Raw genomic sequence first — 19826 nt, 5'->3', positions numbered from 1 at the left:
CCCTTCTTAGTCAGCCTTCTAAAATAACTGCTGTTACACCCAGTGTTGCCAACTCTCAGTTTTATAATGTGTCTCAATATTTTGTGTTCTTCTGAAAACCACAGCTCATGAGGTCAAGTATCAACACTCATTTAAAAAGAGTCACCATCCCCATGGTTAAAGAAAAGAGCCAGAAAATATGACCCAGTGATAAACTAATAACTCGTATCAGAAGAAGACAAAGACGATGTATCCAGAACTTATCATTTAAAAACTATTTCATGATTTTTGAGTGCCTGAGGCTGGCAATAGTGTACACATTCCACTTATTAATCAGTAAAAACAAGCAGTCCTATAGCACTGCAAAGATTAACAAATTTATTTATTACGTTTTGTGGGTAAGAGCCACCTTTTCATATTTTCAGAATAAATAAATGTGTTTGTTTCTCAGGTGCTACAGGAATGCTTGGTTCTTAGGACACACAGACTAACACAGCTACCCTCTGAGACTACTTATTAATCAGGAAGACAGCATTTTGATTTTCCTTAAAGCTTATTTCCAGGATACCCATACACTTTACTAATATTGAAGTAAGACTCAAGACCTCAAGTGTGATCAGTATTATTTTACTCATGTCATATCCGGTCTAGGCATAGACAAAACAGTACAAAGCAAAGACTGAACGCTCTCATGTTAAGGACTGAAGCCGGCTGGCATGAGAATGCTGTTATAAAGCTAAGTGTCATTCCCATGAGAATCCATATAAACTATGCATAGGTGTGTTGAACTAGAAACAGAAACATAAAATTTACATAGCAGGTAAACTAGAATAATATTTAGTCTTACCATAACTGTCATTTTGAAGTCCCTTCCCATATTAGGATTCTAGAAAACTACAGAGGAGGATCATCTGGACTAAAGACCTAACTGTTGTTTCTTCATTTCTCACAACACTCCCACTGCATCAGCTTTGAAATGGACTGGTTGGCTCTAGTAAATATTCTTAAGGAATCACAGTTCAACATACATTGTTCTTAGTATTCATCAGTGCTCTTATAGTAAGGAAAAAGTGCACTTCTAAATGAGATTAACTTGAGATGTATAATAAAGGGTGGGGAATCATCTAAATCAAGACCTTACTTCTTACCTATCCAGCCCTCAAGGGCAGAAGCACAAGTTTAGTCGAAGACCATGGAAAGCAGAAGGAATTTCATACATTTCTGAAATTACTGATTAAGGAGTTTTCACCAAGAGACAGGACCTATGTTTATGGAAGTTGTCTTACTATTTGTAATATGGTATCACCCAAAGACCCAAGCAGGTTAGGGCCTGGTTGTGCTAAATTCGATATACACATATAGCAAGTAAGTTTCTGCCATAAAAGCTTACAATCAAGCGCTCTTCCGAGACTGGTTAGAACAGTAAGTACATAATACTAAATCAGAAAGGCAAAGGAGAGAGGGTAGTGATTAGAATGAAAGACACACATCAGGTTAGTTCTCTTTTCTTCTAGTTTGTTATGGGGCAAGGAAGAAGCGGGGTAGGAGGAGAAGAGAGGAGAGGAATAGAGTGGACAGGAGGAGCAAGTGTGGAAGCTGAGGAACTGTAAAGGAGAGGTTTGGGAGGAGAATAGGGCAGACAGCCAAGCACCATGCAAAAAATAAATGTCCGGCTTTTAAGTTGTGAAAAGCTGCATGCTAATATCACAAGCATCCAGGCACTAGGATGCTTGAATACACTTCCCCAACACTAACTTCAGCAGCTATTCTCAAATGTAGCTGGGGAAGTCCAAGATCCTTCTGGGGGCTACCTGCACCATAAAAGAGCTTGTTCCCTCCTCTATGGCTATGTCTACACCAGGGAGTTTCGCCCTGGGACTGTCCAGATTCCCAAGCTGTTCTGCAGACAGTAAATTGACAGAACACAGCACTTTCGTTGACAGTCTTACCCCACTCCTCACAAGGCATAACACCTCTGTCAACAGAAAGCCGGTCTGGACGTTCCAGGGAGCTCTGTCTTGACATATAGGACTCACGAGATACCGGGCAGCCTTGTCTGCAGTGCTTCTGTTTGGCTGTTTTGTCAAGAGAGCAACCAGTTAGTCTGGCCACTCTCTCAACAAAGCAGATTGCTCTTGCAATCTGCTAGGCAGTTTGGCCATGATTTGTTGACAGAAGTTTTGTTGGCAAATATCTTCCGACAAAAACTTCTGCTAACAAATCACTATAATCTAAAAGTAGCCTATATGTCTACGGAGGGTGAATTCTACCACTCACGAAAGCCTAGGCCTGAACACAGGACAACAGACTGCTCTCATCCCCACAGATAGTCACTCCAGACTAAGGAACAATGTATAATAATATGGGAGTATTTTATGGAGATGACTTCCATTTCTAGAGCTTTCATCAGGCATTCCCACAAGCATTAAATTCCCTTCATATTTTTTTTAAATGTAATGGTACAAGACTTATGCTTTCTAAACCTAATATTCAAGTTACTTTAATTATGGTCCTAATCCATAGTTTCTTAACTGACATTTACAGCCACTTTAGCTCAAAATATTCTTTGCTGCAGTGAATAGTTAAAAGATACCACCTCTTCCTTTACTCCCCCACGCCCCCCCCCTTTTTTTGGGGGGTACAAGAAGAAACGGATATATTCTGGAAAGAACATATGGAACTGGAGAGTCTGAGAGGTATAAGAAAGAGGAAGTAAGAACAGATCTTTTGTAAAGCTGCAATAGTCAAAAAACAAAAAAAACCTTGACTGTGAACCTTCATCCCCAGAACTGGCTTTTTCAATAAGGCATTGCTGAAAACCTAGAATTTTGTGGGGATGAATTTGGGAGAAACAGGCAAAACGGGAGAAAACAATTTTTAATCTTGTAAAATACATCTCCACCTGGCTGCATTATGAAACCATAAAATGTCACTGATTATAAGAATCTTTCTCCCAAGGAACTCATTCCAAAAGGAAGTAGAAATTCACAGAGGTACTCATTACATTTAATGCCTTCATTACCATCTAATTTTTGAGGCTGTATTATGAACTCTATCATAAAATGCAAGCATTGTAGACCCAGCTTCAATTAAGATCATAATCACTTGTTGACATTCAATCAAACTTTTCAATTTGTTTTGGTTTTAAAAATACAATATAATGCTTGTACAATGTTCAGACAGGAAAACCATATGTTTCCCCTCAAAGTACAGTTCTGACAATACACTTCATTCATTGGCTGAACCAACCTGCCTGGAAAAAATTAAATGACAAAAATTAAAACCTTCAACTTTTACCTTCATAACTGATGTTATCATAAGTGATTAAGAGATTATGTTACTCTAAAAGCCACATTCCATTACCTAAATTCAAAGTGCCAATGTGAAAAATTTAGCTCATCTACTTAACATCTTCTCATTTGTTATTTAAACTAATGATCTGAAATGACCCATTAAACAGTTCTTAATGTAATACAAAGAGAAATTACTGAAGCAGTCTTAAATGAGAAAGGAAGGAAACATATCAGCTCTATTCACTTGTAAAACCAACAGTCCCCAGGCAACTTCAAAGTCCCTTTACTCCTCAAAATTTTGAGGGCACTTTGCAGTACCAGCAGGTTAGCCGCGGCTATATGTAAGCCGGTACCTCGAAGTTTAACACTTCAGAGTTGCCCCGGCAGGGAATTTGCTTAATGAAGTGCTGCATATGCACCACAACACTTCATTAATAAACACCCAACATCCTACTTGCCATCCTCCCTTCAAAGTAGGGAGGTAGTGTAGACAAGCCCTCACAGACTCAAGAACAGGTCAAGCTGATTTGTCATTAACACAGGGTCAAAACATCTTCAGGTGCCCTTCCAAAAACCCCCGGACAAATAGTCACCTACACTACAGATTGGAGCTGCTCAGCCACAGTTTCTATACCACTTTGCCACCTGCCACATTTTTACATAAAAGCTGTACTACTATTTCCTACATAAATCGACACTGCATAATCGAAAGCAGAAACTAAACCGTGCTCTCACTGTAACTGAACCAGACTTTAAAGGGGAGTTTTAGAGAAATAATGCTATTCTATCTTTTTTAACATATAGCTCATCTTCTAGCTTACTTTAATTTTAGTTCTTATTACCTACCTTGTCTCAATGAGATAAGCTGTGTAGGTTTCTTGCATGTTCATGGCATTTCTCCCAGTCCGTTTTTCTGCTTCTGAGACAGTGATCTCTATTTTCTTTGATAAACAATCTTCCATCATCTTAGAAGGAAAGTTACAAGTATCACAGAAGTCACATAAAAAAGAAATATCAATTTCTTCCCCTTTTCCCCATTTTGCTACTGTTTAAGTCCAGGATGGGGAACCTTTTTTGGAATAGGGCCACTGACCCACATTTAAAATATATATCAGTCAAGGGCCACATGCAAGTAAGGAACAAAAACCAAAAAAACAAACCCACACATCTCATGGACATAGTTCCCAACTGATAAGCAGTAAAAGAGAGAGAGACACACTCACCTCACTCATGCAATTCAGAGTGCCAGGATTTCCCTTTCACTACAGCCCCACGGAAGAGGGGTGCCAAGCTTCAGGGCTTCCCCCCAGGGCCAGACACACCTTTCTGGGGGCCCAGAGCTAGTAGATTTTGTGGGGCCCCTAGGCACTGGGTTGGGGCCAAAAATGAGAGTTTCAGTGTCGAGGAGGGGGCTGCCAGGGATGGGCAGGTGGGAAGGAACAGGAATGGCGGAGGGTCTGGGTCAAAGTGGGCAGTGGATGGGAACGCCTTCCTGGAACAGTTCCAGGAGTGGGTACCATGCGGCACCTCTCCCCACTGCTCCCATAGGCTGGGATTCCTGGTCAATGGGAGTGACAGGATGGTGACCCCAAGCAAGGCAGGGACTGAAGCTCCCACACTGCTTTTTTCCCCACAGTAGAGCCTCTTCTTTCCTCCCCTACCCCAACCCTTCCACCAGAGCCGATGGGCTGGATGCAGACCATAGCTTTCTTGATCTGTGCCATTAGGCTTGGGGCTCCCCCTGCCCAGGAGTAGGGAGCCTCAGGACTGAAGCACCTGTACCAACTCATCCTGCTGTGGGCAGAGTAGGGAAACAGCCTCACAGGCCAGACTGAAGCAAGCCAAGGGCAGGATTCAGTCTGCGGGCCATACGCTCCCCACCCTGGTTCAAGCAATACGGCCTCAATTCTGCAGAGATTTTATTCACATGCTTCACATGCTGTGAGCAGCACAAGTAAAGTTAAGCATATGTGCAAGTCTTTAAAACACCGGAGCCTAAGTTTTCATGCCTTACATGTAGAACTCCCACACTTTCTCTTCAGTTAAGAGACACACAGCCATTCTATTAGTTTTTCCCTGCATAACTCCAAGAATTAGTTATCTTACATCAGCACTTAGAAGCCTCAGGCGTAGGCCAGCACCTCACTCTGCCTGCATTGTACGAACGGAACAAAAAAAAAAAAAAAAAAACCAGTTCCTGTCCCAAACACACTGCAATATAAAGAAACAACAACCTACGTAGATACAGATGGATGGGAGAGTCTGAAGAAAACCAGTGAACATATTGTTCCGTGTGACTGGCAGCAATCTAAGCACATCAGCTATCTGACCACAGCCAAGTTGTTGTAGGCTTTATGGCAAAGAAGTGTTTTAAAGAAGGATCTGAATAAGGTCAATAAAGATAGCTTTGCACATGCTTCTAGGGAGTTCTCCCAAGCATGAGGGGCATCCTGATGAAAAGCAGAAGGGTGCTTGTTAAATTTTCAAACAAATAAATGATGCAAGCTGGGATCAATGGCAAAGAGACAGTACGATCTCAATAGCACATGGTGGGTTGTAAAGGGCCTTGAAAATGAAATCTCATTATGTTGAAATGTGATGCAGAACGGGGGGGCCCACTGGAGGGAAGCAAAGAGAGGGGTGATAGAGTCAAAGCCATGAGCTATGGAAGTGACTTTTACAACAGTACTGTGAATGGATCTGTGTGGGGAGAGATTGTTTTTGTCGCTCTGCAGCAAATAACCTCTCCTACTGTACTCCAGAATGTAATCCTGCAGCCACTAATTTTTCCGAGAGAAAGGTTCATGTGAGAAACAACCTCAGAAAAAAACAAAACGGCAGCAATCACGTAGAAAGAAACATATGTACATATAAAGTAGGGATGCTAACGGTTAACTAATATGCCTCACCCTAAACAGATGAGGTTTACTGGTTATAGTTAATCCACAGTGGCTACAGCAGCTATGCTGCAGCCAGGGGTTTGACCCTGTCACAGTGGGGAGCACTCTAGCACAGCCCTGGTCTGCAGCAGCCCTGCCTCCACACCTCACCCCAGCAGAGCTTCCCTACTCCCTTTCCCTGTCTCCGTCCCTACTTAACTGGTTAACTAAACATGATTTTACATCCCTAATAAAAGACACCTCCTTTGTCTAGTGGAAATTACAAAGGGCGTCACCAAACAACAGATTTACCATACACACAAGTACAAATGCATTTTCCTTTAGCAGAAGTATCACTGAACTTTTGGAGGGTGGAAAAAGTAGTTTAATTTCTACAATACCAACAAGGAAAGTATGACAATACAGCAATAAAAACCACTGCGGCTGGCCTAAACTTGTATTCCCATTGGAGCTGAAACTGGTGAAAGAAATTACAAGCATACAAAAGAAGAATAAGGCATTTGTTGAACAGTGCAAAGTTCTTCACGATAGTTTAAGATGAACTAAAAACAAACAAAAAACCCAAAGCCTCGTTTGTCTGAAACTACATTCTCCCTATGTAAACTCTTCCTGAAATTAGTCAAATTGAATTTGGGTGGGCCACTGACACCAACACCTCAAGAGCTAGATGAGATAGCGTCAGTGTCCAACCCAAATTTAATTGATTGAAATCCGGGAGAAATTATATGGACTAAGGACAAGGGACCTCGGTGTCTCATCTCAGCCAAGAGACAAACCTAGATGACACACTCACAGAGTAGTGCTTTTCTTTAAGTTGCTAAAAAGATATAATGTAAATGATATATAACAAGCTGTCTGTCCTACCCAATAATACATGCTTGAAACAGTAGAATATGGTTATGTAAATTACAGTCTAAGACCAAACAAAAATATTCCAGGAAAAAAAGAAATGCGGGGGGGGGGGACAGGCGGGTGGTTGGGAGAGAAGAGGGGGAATGTGGGAAAAAAAAATTCCAGCAGAGAATGCAGTTTCCAGTCTCCTATTATACAAGCACATTCAGCACAAGTTTTCCAAAAGTGCTCTGGATCATCATCAAATTGAGGACCAGGCTGCAAGACTGGAATAGAGGCCACAAACCCTCTGTACTTCTTCATTGATTATAAAGCCAGAAGGGACCAGCTGTGATCATCTTGTCTATATAGGCCATCAGACTTCCTGTTTGAACAAGAGCATAGCTTTTAGAAAAACATCCAATTTTGATTTCAAAAATTGACACTGATGGAAAAATCTGTCGCAATCCATGGCAAATTGTTCCAATGATTACTTTCCTGTTAAAAGTATGCACCTTATTTCCAGTTTGAATTTGTCTTGCTTCCAGCTTTCAGACATTGTTATACTTTTGTCTGCTAGAGTGGAGAGCTCTTTATCAAAATTTTATCCCTTATACAGTGAATGCTGTGGCCAGTAAGGAGGTGTGTAAACATGGACCACTGACGGTGTGTCCTTTTAGGTCAGTATTAATTGACATGGAAACATTTTCTGCAACACATAGGATTTGTATAGGCACTCCACGCAGGTGCTTAACCACCAGTCTACAGCATCCTACATGTGCAGCTCCCACACAAGATTTCAGTACACTGGGCCTTGTGCCCATGCCCTATGAGCAGGTGAATTTTATTGATTACAATGGCTCTCCTATTACTTCCCCACTTCTCTTCACACTCAGATTTATACACATCTTCTTTAATCAGATCACTAAAATTACAGGATCTAGATTATTAGTGAAAGTGATACTTACATAATCTATTTCTAAAAGTAGCACACACCCTTAAAAGAGTGATACTTAAGAATAAACTAAAGAATGAATAAACAGAATTTTTAATATTTAATACTCATAAAGGGACCTTTCCACAAGGTGTCTGTCATAGGCACCTTTCAATATCCTACCCTATATTCCTGAGTAGATGCTGCCCTAAAGCTTTTCATCATCTATAATGAAACAGTTTACTTTAACACTTTAGAGCAGAGTTTGCAAGTTTCCTCAAAGGACTTTTTCATTCCACCTTTTGAACAAAATTATTTCGTGGTTTCCATAAAATCAAGGTGATTTAGAAAGAGCCAAGGAATGTTAAGATTCTAGTTTGACAAGGCAATAAAGGTCTATATTATGTAAAGTGAACTAAACATTCTTTTGTGTATGCTGTACAGGCCCATCTACTACAAGGCTTATGACATGCACTGTAGGTTCAGCCAATTTTCAAGGCCACTAGTATTCACAAGGGTGACAGACAGTACCATATGGGTACATCTTAATTTTTACATTTTATATCCATATCTATCTATCTATCTATGTGTGTGTATATATATATATACATATATATACACACACACACACTTTCCCATGTAACACTGGCTTTCATTCATTATATGCTATATGTTATATTTATAGTTAAAACAGTTTTTCTAATGTAGACAGGGACAGTTGTGGAAAGTCCATGGTATAAACACCAGCTCACCTCCTTGACTGAAAACTGATAAGACAGCAGCAGACTACACAATGTAAGCCATGGAAGCGGATTAAAGGTGTCATTAAACCATCTTTTTGAATCTGTTTCCTGACAGTCTTCTCAATAAAAGGAGCATGGCATTTATTAAGAGCCAACAAGATGCACTCCAATATATTACAAGTGGCTTTAGTTTCTTTTAAAAAGATAAAACTACCAGGTAAGAACGCCACGGATAAGAATTTTCCAGATCTGAGAAAGTGGGTCTGTCCCATGAAAGCCCATCACCTAGTAAATTATTGTCAGTCTTTAAAGTGCTACAGGACTGCTTTTTTTTTTTTTGTGAAGATTCAACTTATTTGCACAAAGTTATTTCATGTAGAAAACAAACAAAACTACGAACATGCCCACATATGCTTGCCAAAATTCAGAGTTAGGGGAAGAAACAGGTGAGTGGAGGAGCTGAGAAAGAAAAGTCCAATACTATTTTAGTATACTTTGTTGTAACACCTTTCTACCATACAACCCCCGCAAAGTCTAAAACTGCTTCATATGCACTAGTCAAATGAGCCTCAAAAAGCCCCCTGAGAAGTAGGTGTCACCCCTATTGTACCCATGGGGAAACAAGACATGAAATGTTACAGAGAGGAAGTCACGACTGGGAAGCTGAAAGCCTAACAGAAGCGGCTTCTCGCACTGAACAGGGCAGCACCCCTAGGCGTAGCCAGGCCAGTAGCAACCCCGGCCGGGCAGGACCTCGGCACCCCAGGAAGAAGCGGGCGCGGTGGGTGCCTGGGTGGGACGGGGACTCACACAGGGGTGCCGGCCGGGCGGGAGAGGAGCAGCGAAGGCCGGCCCAGGGCCCCCAGCCGGGCAGGAAGGGGCGAAGGAGGCTCCACGGTGGGCAGGGGCACCTCTGGAGCATAGCGGCAGGCGGGGGCCGCCCGGACAGAGGCTCCCCGCAGGGCAGGTAACAGGGGGGCCTTTCCACCTGTCGCTTCTCTCCAGCGCGCCTCAGCCAGGCCGCGAGCCCTGCTCTGCCGAGGCCTCCCGCCCACCGGGCCTCTCTCGGCAGCTCCGCGCCCCGGCCCGGCCCGGCCCGACCCGACCCGACCCGCGGCCCTCTCCCCTCTCCCCGCCCGGCCGCCCCGGCAGGAAAGAGCGGTGCTCTGCAGAGGCGCCTAGGCCGGAGCGGAGCCGGCCGCCGCCTCTTCCCCAGCCGCGCCTCCCCCGCTCGCAGGCCCGGCCGGCCCCCTCACCGTGACCACCGCCGCTGCTCCTCCACCGGGCTCCTCCGCCGCAGGCCCGCTGCCCGCCCCCGCCTGGCCGCCGTGGCTAGCGCCGAGCTGCTCGGCCTCCGGCCTCTCCATGGGGACGGGGACTCGGCTCCCGCTCCGCGCAGGCGCTCAGCCGCGGCGGCTCCCGGGGCTGAGACCGGCTCGTCCGGGCAAACTCATCGCAGGGCCGGGGAGAGCCGCCCCCAGTGTCCCCCGGCTCCCGCCGTCTGCGGCCCGAGGGGAGGGACTCGGAGCAGCGGGGGCAGCCCCCAGTCACTCCAGCACACGGGGGCTCCCCCCAGGCTACCCCCTGCACATGGGCGAAATCAACAGCCCGGTAAACGGGCTGGACCCGCAAGAGACTAGCGAGGAGGCCGGCGAGGAAAGAAACGCCTGGGGCAGCCTCGTTATTCGGGATGCAGATGGAGAGGAGCCATCTGCTGCTTTAGGAATACATGTGCTAATCTTGAAGGTGCTACAGGGCTGCATGTTACTCCCCCCTTGGGGTAAATTAACAGCGTGGCAAGAGCCGCCGCGAAGCAGCAATCAGTTGTTAGTGTCAGGGAGGGAGCCCTGTTCGTCTGTAGCTTCGAGCACAACAAAAAGTCTTGTGGCACCTTATAGATGAGCAGAGATTTTGGAGCATAAGCTTTGGGGTTGGAAGTATTCCTTGAGTCCCAGAGGGCGAAGGAAGGCTTCCAGATCGCCACGGAACTGGATCAAGTTTGTGGGGATGTGGGGGCAGAAAGAGAGTCCTCGAGAAAGGGCAGATTCTTCTGCCGGGCTGAGTGTGTAGTTGGATAGATTGACGATATGGGTGGGTGAGTTAAGGGTACCACTATTGTAGCCTCATGTGGAAAGTAGGAGTTTAGATAGTTTACAGTCCTGTCTGATCTGACTTGTTTGTTCCTCTTTTGATAAGTACTCTTGATACTGGGCCATTTCCACCTTGCTGAATAGGCCTTGTCAGCTCTGGCCCTCCCTCTTATTGGGACCCCACTCTTTAAATACCCCTCTGAAACCGCCGTCCCCACTCATGCATCTGATGAAGTGGGTCTTTGCCCATGAAAGCTTATGCTCCAAAATCTCTGTTAGTCTATAAGGTGCCACAAGACTTTTTGTTGTTCTCAAATCAGTTATTAGTCATTCCTGGAACGGTGGTGGTTGCTGTTGAACACATCCCTGCTCTGAGGCCATCCAGTTGTGCTGCTGCTGCCACCCAAGACAGTCACAGAGAGTTACTGTTTTTGGTTCTCTGTGCCTTAAATATTGAGTCTGTTCTGGTATGGCTCTGGGCTGAAGAAGTGGGTCTGTCCCACGAAAGCTCACCTAATAATATATTATTTTGTTAGTCTTTAAAGTGCTACTTGACTGCTTTTTTGTTTTGATAGTATATAGACTAGCACAACTCCCTCTCTGTTACTAGAGGTCACCATGTTAGTCTGTCCTCCAACAAAACAAACTAGCAGAAAAGTAGCACTTCAAAGACTAACAAAATGATTTATTTGGTGATGGAACAGACCCACAAAAGCTCATCACGGAATAAATCATTTTGTTAGTCTTTGAAGTGCTACTTTTCTGCTGTTTTATTTTGCCACCCAGGAGCTGGTCAACTGCCCTGGCCCCCAGCAATGGAGGATTTTATAATTACATTGCTAGGCATTGCATTGTTTCTGGCTTATTGCTCACTTCATTATTTAGTTGGCTTGTTGCTAGTAAATAACAAAATAGGTGCTAATGTTAGTCCTTAAGAGCTGTATGATATTGACAAGGTGTTCTGGGGACCACCCCTCTGACTTTTGAATCTCTCTTCTAAGTGCCATTTCTGCAGTAGAGCAAACAAGCTTCTTTCTGATGTCAACATTCACAGGTTAGCTTGTATCTTCCCTCCACGCTGGCTGGATTGCCCATTTGTCCATTTTTCCCATAGGCACCTTCATGCTTTCATCTGATTTACCCTGCATATATGGCATGCTCTTCCTGATCTAATCCATAAACCCTCTTCTTCAAACACCTCTCAAAACCCACTTCTGTCATGACAGCTACAGAAAACTGCCAGATGATACCAGCTAGGCACATGACCCATGGAGGCTTCTGATATTTACCTCATTTATTTGGCCTTTAAACAGGTGTTCTTGTTACTGCACTCATCCCTTGTTTAAGGAGTACTTTACTTTCGAGTACTTGCTAAAATGAGGGACATACGTGCATACCTTTGTTCACTGAAAGAGTGAACTTCCCTTGCTTATACAAGCCAGCCACAGGGTCCCTGAGCTGCGTGCAGGGAGACCCAAAGCTGGCTCTGCTCCACCCATGGGGTCCCTGCCTGGGCCTCAGGGAGACCTGCTGCCCAGCCCAGCCCAGCCCACTCTCAACACCCCTGGCCCTCAAGTCCCCATGCATCCCCCAGCCCCACCTGCTCTCAACATCCACCCAGGCCTGGTCCTGAACACCTCAGCCCACCGCAGCTCCAGGAACCAGCTGCCACCTCCTCCACCGGAGCTGCCATGAGGTTTTAACCCTCCCTCCCGCTCATGGCCCCAAACTGCTCCCCGCCTTTAACCTTTTCCAACCCCCCACAAGGTTCACTTACTTTTTAAAAGCATTGCTGCATGCTGTCACTCCTTCCCCCAATTAGGATTGCTAAGAACCAATCAGAGACTTTAACTTGTATTTAAAGGCAATTTAGCGTCCCTCTTACATGTTTTTGCCTACGAGCAGAAAGTTGGGAACCAATTGTGTTCCTATAGCAGGGAATGAGTGTATAGTCTGAATTTGTCCTCCTTCTCCATGCCTTCTGATGGTTGCATCCCACTTGTGTCATTTTCTCTTAATTAGATTATAAACATCATCTCTCCCAACATACAATAATCTCTTTCATATCTGGCAGCCCAGAGACTGAGAGGTAGCCAGATATTCAAATGTTCTGGATAATAGAGGGGTATACCTAGCAATGCATAATACGAAAGTAAAACAAGTTTAGATATTAAGAAGCAAACAAAAATGTGTGCAGAGTACTTTATTTACTGACAACAGTAGTATTGTGCACTGTAAACTTCCACTGCATTTACTTTCACTGTACTGTGGGTATGGAAAACATCACTAAAATTTACTTATGTTTAAAATGCTGGTTATTTGAGAGTTCCAGATGATAGAATGCCAGTTAAGAGAGAGTTTACTGTAGATGTACAATATCTGGCACAAGAGGGCCCTGATCTCAGGGCCTCTGGGGACTATTTATTAAATAATAATAAATAATTAAGATGAACATGTTTTCATTATATCTTGAGAAATAAAACTGTTCCATTGTTTTTTCAGTGGACACAACTTCAGCATTAGTCATAGCTGAATTTGCATACATTCTTCATCAATAATTTATCCTTTTCGCCCAACTGCATTTCAGATAAACCTTAAAACCTTCTTCAAAGAACTGTGAATGAATATTGTGCATCTGGTTTCTATTCTGTTGTCTTCAATGTTTGTCCAAATTTCTTTTCAGCTGATTTGAACTGTTATCTCACCCCTTCTTTCTAGCAGAACAGCGTTTTCTAAGCTTTTTCACTGAAGGGTTTCTTGGAATGAAAGCCTTTTACAAATATGTGAACTGTTGATATGTCCTTTGAATATGATTTATTTAAGATTTGTTTTATAAATGCATTTTAGATTATACACTGTAGCAAAAAATCTGTTTCCCATTATGGCATGCTCGTCAGTATGCTTACTCAAGATATACATTAAGATACATATCTTGTATCCATTTGCATTAAAGGATAAACATGCTCAATTTTTTCTGATTCATATCAGCAATATAATTTAAATTCTTTGGTGAAACTTACATACTATGTAAACCTTTTGTTATGAATAAAACACTATTAGTATAAAAGTAATAATACACACGACTTATCTAATTATTTCAAAAGCTCTATAATAATGTGTTTTCTCAATACTCTTGTGTAACAAGTAAACATTATTATATCTGTTTTACAGAAAGGTAAACTGAGGCCCAGAAAGAGGTCAAGTGATTTTACTCAATAGCAGAGATGGGAACAGAATTCCAAAGTCATGGGTCTTAGTTCTGAGCTCTGACCAGTAGACAGCACTGCCTCTCTGTGAATTAAGTATAAAGCAGAGAAGAACGCACAGGGCCAGATTTTGCCAATTTTATTCGGGTTGGCTATTGCTCTTTAATTATAAAGGAAAAAATATCACTTACAGCTTGTACTCAGATATGCTGTGGTTCTTGCTGCCTAATTTTGATGCTGACGTAAATGAACAGCACTTGAGGGCCTAGTCTTCTCTCAGTGCATGAGGGGGTGTGTGTGTATATATATATATGTATGTATTCTTCTTACTAAGACAGTTACATGGGCATTATTCTTCTACCTTCTTTAGGCAAAATTCCCACTAGAGGTAATGGGAGGTTTGTCTGATTAAGGACTGCAGCACAGGCCTGGATTTGCAAATAGGAGTTTGGTGCTATTAGGTAATTGTTTCCATGATGTCACAGTTACAGGGCAAATGGCATTTTGGACCTCTTTGGTCCTTCTTGAGTGCACCCTTTAAGACAGTGTTCCTCAACCTTTTTTAATAAAGTTTCCCCCTTTTAAAAAAAAAAAGAAGTTCCACCCCATGTCTACAATTTTCAGACACACAAATTTACAATTTTTTTTCTACCATTGCAACACATTTGTTCTACTGTACTACAGCAAGTTGTACTAAAGTGTAGTATTACTAGTATGTTTAGTGTTCTAGGCCTTCTGAAAATATTTTCTGAATAATTGCCTGAATGTTACAGAGTAGTGGTTCTCAACCTTTCTTGATGGGTGGAGCCTTTCAGGAATCTGATGGGAGCACACAAGACCAAAGTTTCACCTCACTTATAAAAACTACTTGCTTCCAAAATCAGACCTTAAAATACAAAAGTGTAACAATACACTATTACTGACAAATTACTTACCTTCTCTTGTTTACAATATCATTATAAAATAAATGAATTAGAATATAAATATTGTATTTAAATCTGCATGTATAAAACACCCAGCTGTATAAACAAGTAATTGTATGAACTGTATGCATCTGACAAAGCAGGTCTTTACCCACAAAAGCTTATGGTCCAAAATATCTGTTACTCTATGAGGTGCCACAGGACTCTTGCTGTTTTTGAAGATACAAACTAACTCAGCTACCCCTCTGATACTCATGCTTAATCTTTCCTTGCAAGCTTTCATACGTCAGCTAGCACAGTACCTCCATCTCTGGTTATAGTAGACTGCTTGTTGCATTATTTTAGAATTGTTGTTTGTTATTTGTATGGTCATAAACCCTGTGGGCCTCACCCCCCTTGTGCTAGGTGCTGTCCCAAAGACCTCACAATTTACATATAAGACAAGAGACAAATGATAGGGAAGTAATGAGATAATATCTGTCAGTGTGATCACCGCTGTTCTCAGCATACCAGCAGTCTAACCATTGTCAGAACTTTGTAAGCCTCAGAGCAAAGTAGACTATTAGTTTTTGAAGGAGGACAGTTAGTTGGTTTGGGCACATTTATAGGGAATCCTAAGAAGAAGGGGCAGCATGAAAGAAAGCACCAAAGTGCTTGTTTGAAAATTTAGGAGGGTGATGGAGACTGACATCATGGTCCAGTCAGAGGTTAGAGCTGACTTTTTGATACAGAATAAAAGATAAAGCGGGGATACATCATGAAGGGCATTGATAGTGGAAATGACATGAGGGAGATTCCCGTGCCTGAGCCAATCTTTTTAGGTGACAGATTGGAGGGGCTGTCCTTCACTGAGATGTCAGTAGGGCAGGTGGAGGAACAAATTGATAAATCGTAGAGTAATAAGTCTCCAGGACTATACTGTATTCACCAAAGAATTCTGAAGGAACTCAAATAGGATTGAAAAAGAACTGGTATGTGAGCGAGCATTTAACTCAGCCTGTGTACCAGATGACTGTAGGACTGTTACTGTGGGGATGATTCTTTAAAAAGGTCCCTGAGGTTCTGCCAATGACAGATCAGTAAGTGTAACTTCAGTACTAGAAAAAATTGTTGAAAAGATCATATAAAACCAAATGATCAGACACACAGATGAACATGGAATGTTGAGGAAGAATCAACAGAATATTTCAAGGGAAAACCATGCCTCACAAAACTATTAGAATCATTTGAGGAGGTAAACAAACATGGACAAAGGTGATTCATTGGATGTAGTATTCTTGGACTTTCAAAAGGCCTGTGTCAAGATCCCTCACCAAAGGCTGTTAAGCAAAATAGGGAGACCTGGGATGAGAAGGAAGATCCTGTCATAGATAAGTGACTGGTTAAAAGATAGGAAACAAAGGATTGGAATAAACAACGGGGGTTCAATGTTGACAAACGAAAAACAATGCACATTGGAAAACATAATCACAACTACACATACAAAATAAAGGGGCCCAAATTAGCTGTTACCAGTCATGAACCAGATGTTGGAGTCATAGCGCATAGTTCTCTGCGAACATCTTTGCAACGTGCAGCATCGGTCAAAAAAGCTAACAATGTTAGGAACCATTAGGAAAGCGATAAATAAAAGACAGCAAATATCATAATATGACATTATAGTTCCATAGTACCCTGCACGTTGTATATAGGGAGCAGTTCTGACTCTTTCTTCTCCAAAAAGATACATTGGAAAGTTTATAAACACAGAGAAGGGTGAGAAAAATTATGAAGGGTAAGGAATAGCTTCCACGTAAGGAGAGGTAAAAAGGACTGGGACTGTTCAGCTTAGGAAAGAGAAGATTGATGAGGGATATGATAGAGGTCATGTATTCATGTAGTTGTGTGTTCATGTAGCTGTATATTCCACACCACCCTTACTTCTTCACTGCTGCTTCTTCACGTTGCCTTCAGAACTGGGTGGCTGGAGAGCAGTGGCAGCTGACCAGGCACGCAAAAGGAGGAGGGGCATAAACTACGACAGAGACAGAGAAGGGAGCGTGATCAAATAAGTTTGAGAACCATTGCACTAATGCTTAGTGTCCTCGGGTCCAAGATTTAGCCTTGGGAAGAGAGAAACCATTTGTAGCTTGGCTGACAAACAGATTCCTTGTTGTGTGTGCATCTAGATCATTGTTTTACCTTTCCTTCTTGATTCCTTTAACAACCCCTTATGATCTAATTCCATACCAAACATACCATTGTGACAAACACTCAGAGGTATGCACAACAGCCATAACAAATAATATAGATATTTTGCAGATTGTCAGAAGCCCTAATTTGCGTTAACACTATTTAAAGCTTCAAAACACTGCATATTTAAGGGGCCTTTTTATGCACATTTAGAATGAAACAAGGAAGATTGCCTTTTAATTCCAGTATTCTATTGCTGAGAAATTAAGAAAAGGAAAAATAACAGCCATGCTTTCTGCATAGCCTAATAATATTTGTACAGTCAGTAACTAAAGCATAAAAATAATTAACTGGCAATTCTTGTTTCCAAAGATAAGACATATGTGTTTGTATAGCACCTAATTCGATGGGGCCCTGATCCATGAACCACCATACAAAAAAAATAATAATAATGTATAATGATGATACAATATATTGGCTCAGTGAAATTGGTCTTGGCTCCCTGCCCCATAAACCCTGCCACATGCTAATAAAATTGATGCTTTTTAGTTCCTGGTGGTAGTGGCTTGTCCTTGTGCCGCTGGAGGGACTATGTTTGAGCCCCACTGAAGACTGTTGTGTGTATGCTTGTCACCGATGTTTGTTATAATGATAAACAAGGCAGCAATGTATGGTTCTTAAGAGACACTAGTGGGAAGACTCACTGTTGGGAAATTGCCACTTAATAAACAATAAAATAAATCCTTGACGCTTCCTTTAGCCTGAAAACATGCAAGTGAAAAGAGCAAAGGAGCAAGCCTAATAAGACCAAAAAAAGAAATCCTTCACCACAGATCAGCCCAAGAGCATCATGCGTGCGTTTGTATATGAATTGACTAACTATGGGAAGGAGCCATAAAGATAGCAGTAAAAGCAAAATTCAAGCTAAGCACCCAGACCGGGAAGCAGAAACTCATAAAAAGAAAATAACTAGAGAAGCTCTGGAAGCCTTTCAGAGAAAAGAAGGGACCAAGTCACTTTGAACTCACTTTGTCCCACTCACTTTGAACTCAATGGGAGTTTTGCCACTGTTTTCAGAAAGAGCAAAACTGGGCCCATAAATACCAGCTAGAGAGCCAAAAGCAATGCAGGATTTTGAAAGAAGACAGAAGAGATCACCAGTGGCACAAACAAAGCTTTGCTGAAAGCTGTCCAAAAAGCAGCAAAGAGGAGTAAGCGAGAAAAACCCAAAGAAGAAATGAGTCTTACCCATGAAAGCTCATTACCTAATAAGTATATTTGTTAGTCTTTAAGATGCTTTAGAACTACTTGTATTTTGTGAAGCTACAAACTAACATGGCTGCCTCTCTGAGACTATTTATTGGAAAAAGGTAAACAGGAACAGGAAAAAATGGTGAACAGAAAAAAAAATATTCGAAACAATCTAGTGGCACAAAATGTGCCCTAATTTAGGCTTTGTGCATCTTCAGTGAACTGTCAAAGGTCTACGACAGGGAAAATCCTACAGAGGAAAATAATAAGCAGAGCAACATAGGAGAATGTAATGCTGTGCACCTCCGAGAGGTGTCAGTCATCAGGTAGGGGTACGTAAGAAGCAATGCAATAAATCTTTTTGGCAATGAGAACAAAAGGTATGTGAGGTGAGGTGGGTTCAGAACTAAGGGGAAAGAGGTGAGGCGGTGCAAAAAACAGCATCACATACAAAAATTAGAAAGTTTAGCCTTGAGAAGGAATCATTGGAATAAACAGCACACAACTATTCTTCATATGTAATTTGACCATTTAAATGGCACCACAGCAGATGCTCAATAGGCTGCACCAAGAGAATGAAAATGACAAAACCCAGCAAAAGTTGGAGTGTTCTCATAGATGATAGCAGGGAACCCATATAAAAACTAAGCTCCTTCTCACATTTGCATGAGTTCTGTAACAAAGTGGCAGGCACCAGGAACACCGCAACATGAGTGTTAATACAAAAGTAGAGTATAAATGAGGGAAATTTATCCTGGTGGATGCTGATTGCTCCCAACTCCCACTGCACTCAACAGATATTGAGGACATGTAGCACAAGACCAGAACAAATACCCTTATGAACAAAAGCTGGGTCAGACTGCTGGACCTGATCCTGCATTGGTAATTGGGCAAAGCGTCCATTCTCATCAGCATGGGTTTGCCTGAGTAACACCAGCAGGGCTGGCATCTTTGTTTGTAAGATGCAAACATATCAACAACCTACAGGGATGCTGGGATTTGTATTAACTTCCAGATCAATCAGAACTTAGAGGCAGTGTCTCGAACAATCGTCAGGTGGATCAGGGAGAGAAAGGATTTTAACATATCACCACTCGAAGTATTGCTTCCAAAAGGACCATGTTCCTGGGGGGACTCCAGTAGCCCTTTTGCTCAGCCCACCAGCCTGAAGGTCTACATTTAGGGCTTTACCTACATTTCTAAGTTTAAAACATAGCCACAGCAGTGCTTTAACACAGCAGTGTGGTCTTGCACCCGCACTGGGAAAGAGCTCCATGAAGGCAGTAGCTAAAAGCACTGTCCCAGTGCTGTCAATCTGTTTCCATTGTGCTTTACAGCACTGTAACTTGCTGTGCTCCATGGGAGGGTGGGTGTTTTCACTTCCTGAAGGTATGTCTACACAGCAAAATTATTTTGAAATAATGGACGTTATTTTGAAATAACTTTGCTCGCATTTACACAACACAACTGCTATTTCCAAACAATTTCAAAATAGTCGTCAACT

At 42.4% G+C, this 19826-nt stretch overlaps 2 protein-coding genes across 2 annotated transcripts in view; one reads left to right on the top strand and one right to left on the bottom strand.

Moving 5' to 3' along the window:
* SNX4 (sorting nexin 4) overlaps positions 1-10355 on the bottom strand; it is a 43385-nt gene extending 33030 nt beyond the window's left edge. Inside the window, exons 1-2 of the mRNA XM_075000895.1 lie at positions 9937-10355; positions 4119-4237 (exon numbers count right to left, since the gene is read on the bottom strand). Of these exons, the coding sequence (XP_074856996.1) occupies positions 4119-4237; positions 9937-10047 (230 nt within the window). The 5' untranslated portion in view covers positions 10048-10355. The remainder of the gene's footprint in view (positions 1-4118; positions 4238-9936) is intronic.
* LOC142016722 (TGF-beta receptor type-2-like) overlaps positions 9548-19826 on the top strand; it is an 87409-nt gene continuing 77130 nt past the window's right edge. Inside the window, exon 1 of the mRNA XM_075000894.1 lies at positions 9548-9647. The gene's annotated coding sequence lies outside the window, so the exon portion shown is untranslated. The remainder of the gene's footprint in view (positions 9648-19826) is intronic.

This window comes from Carettochelys insculpta, chromosome 8 (assembly GCF_033958435.1).
Source record: "Carettochelys insculpta isolate YL-2023 chromosome 8, ASM3395843v1, whole genome shotgun sequence".
NCBI classification, from domain to species: domain Eukaryota; kingdom Metazoa; phylum Chordata; order Testudines; family Carettochelyidae; genus Carettochelys; species Carettochelys insculpta.
This window is presented reverse-complemented; position numbering and strand designations above follow the sequence as displayed.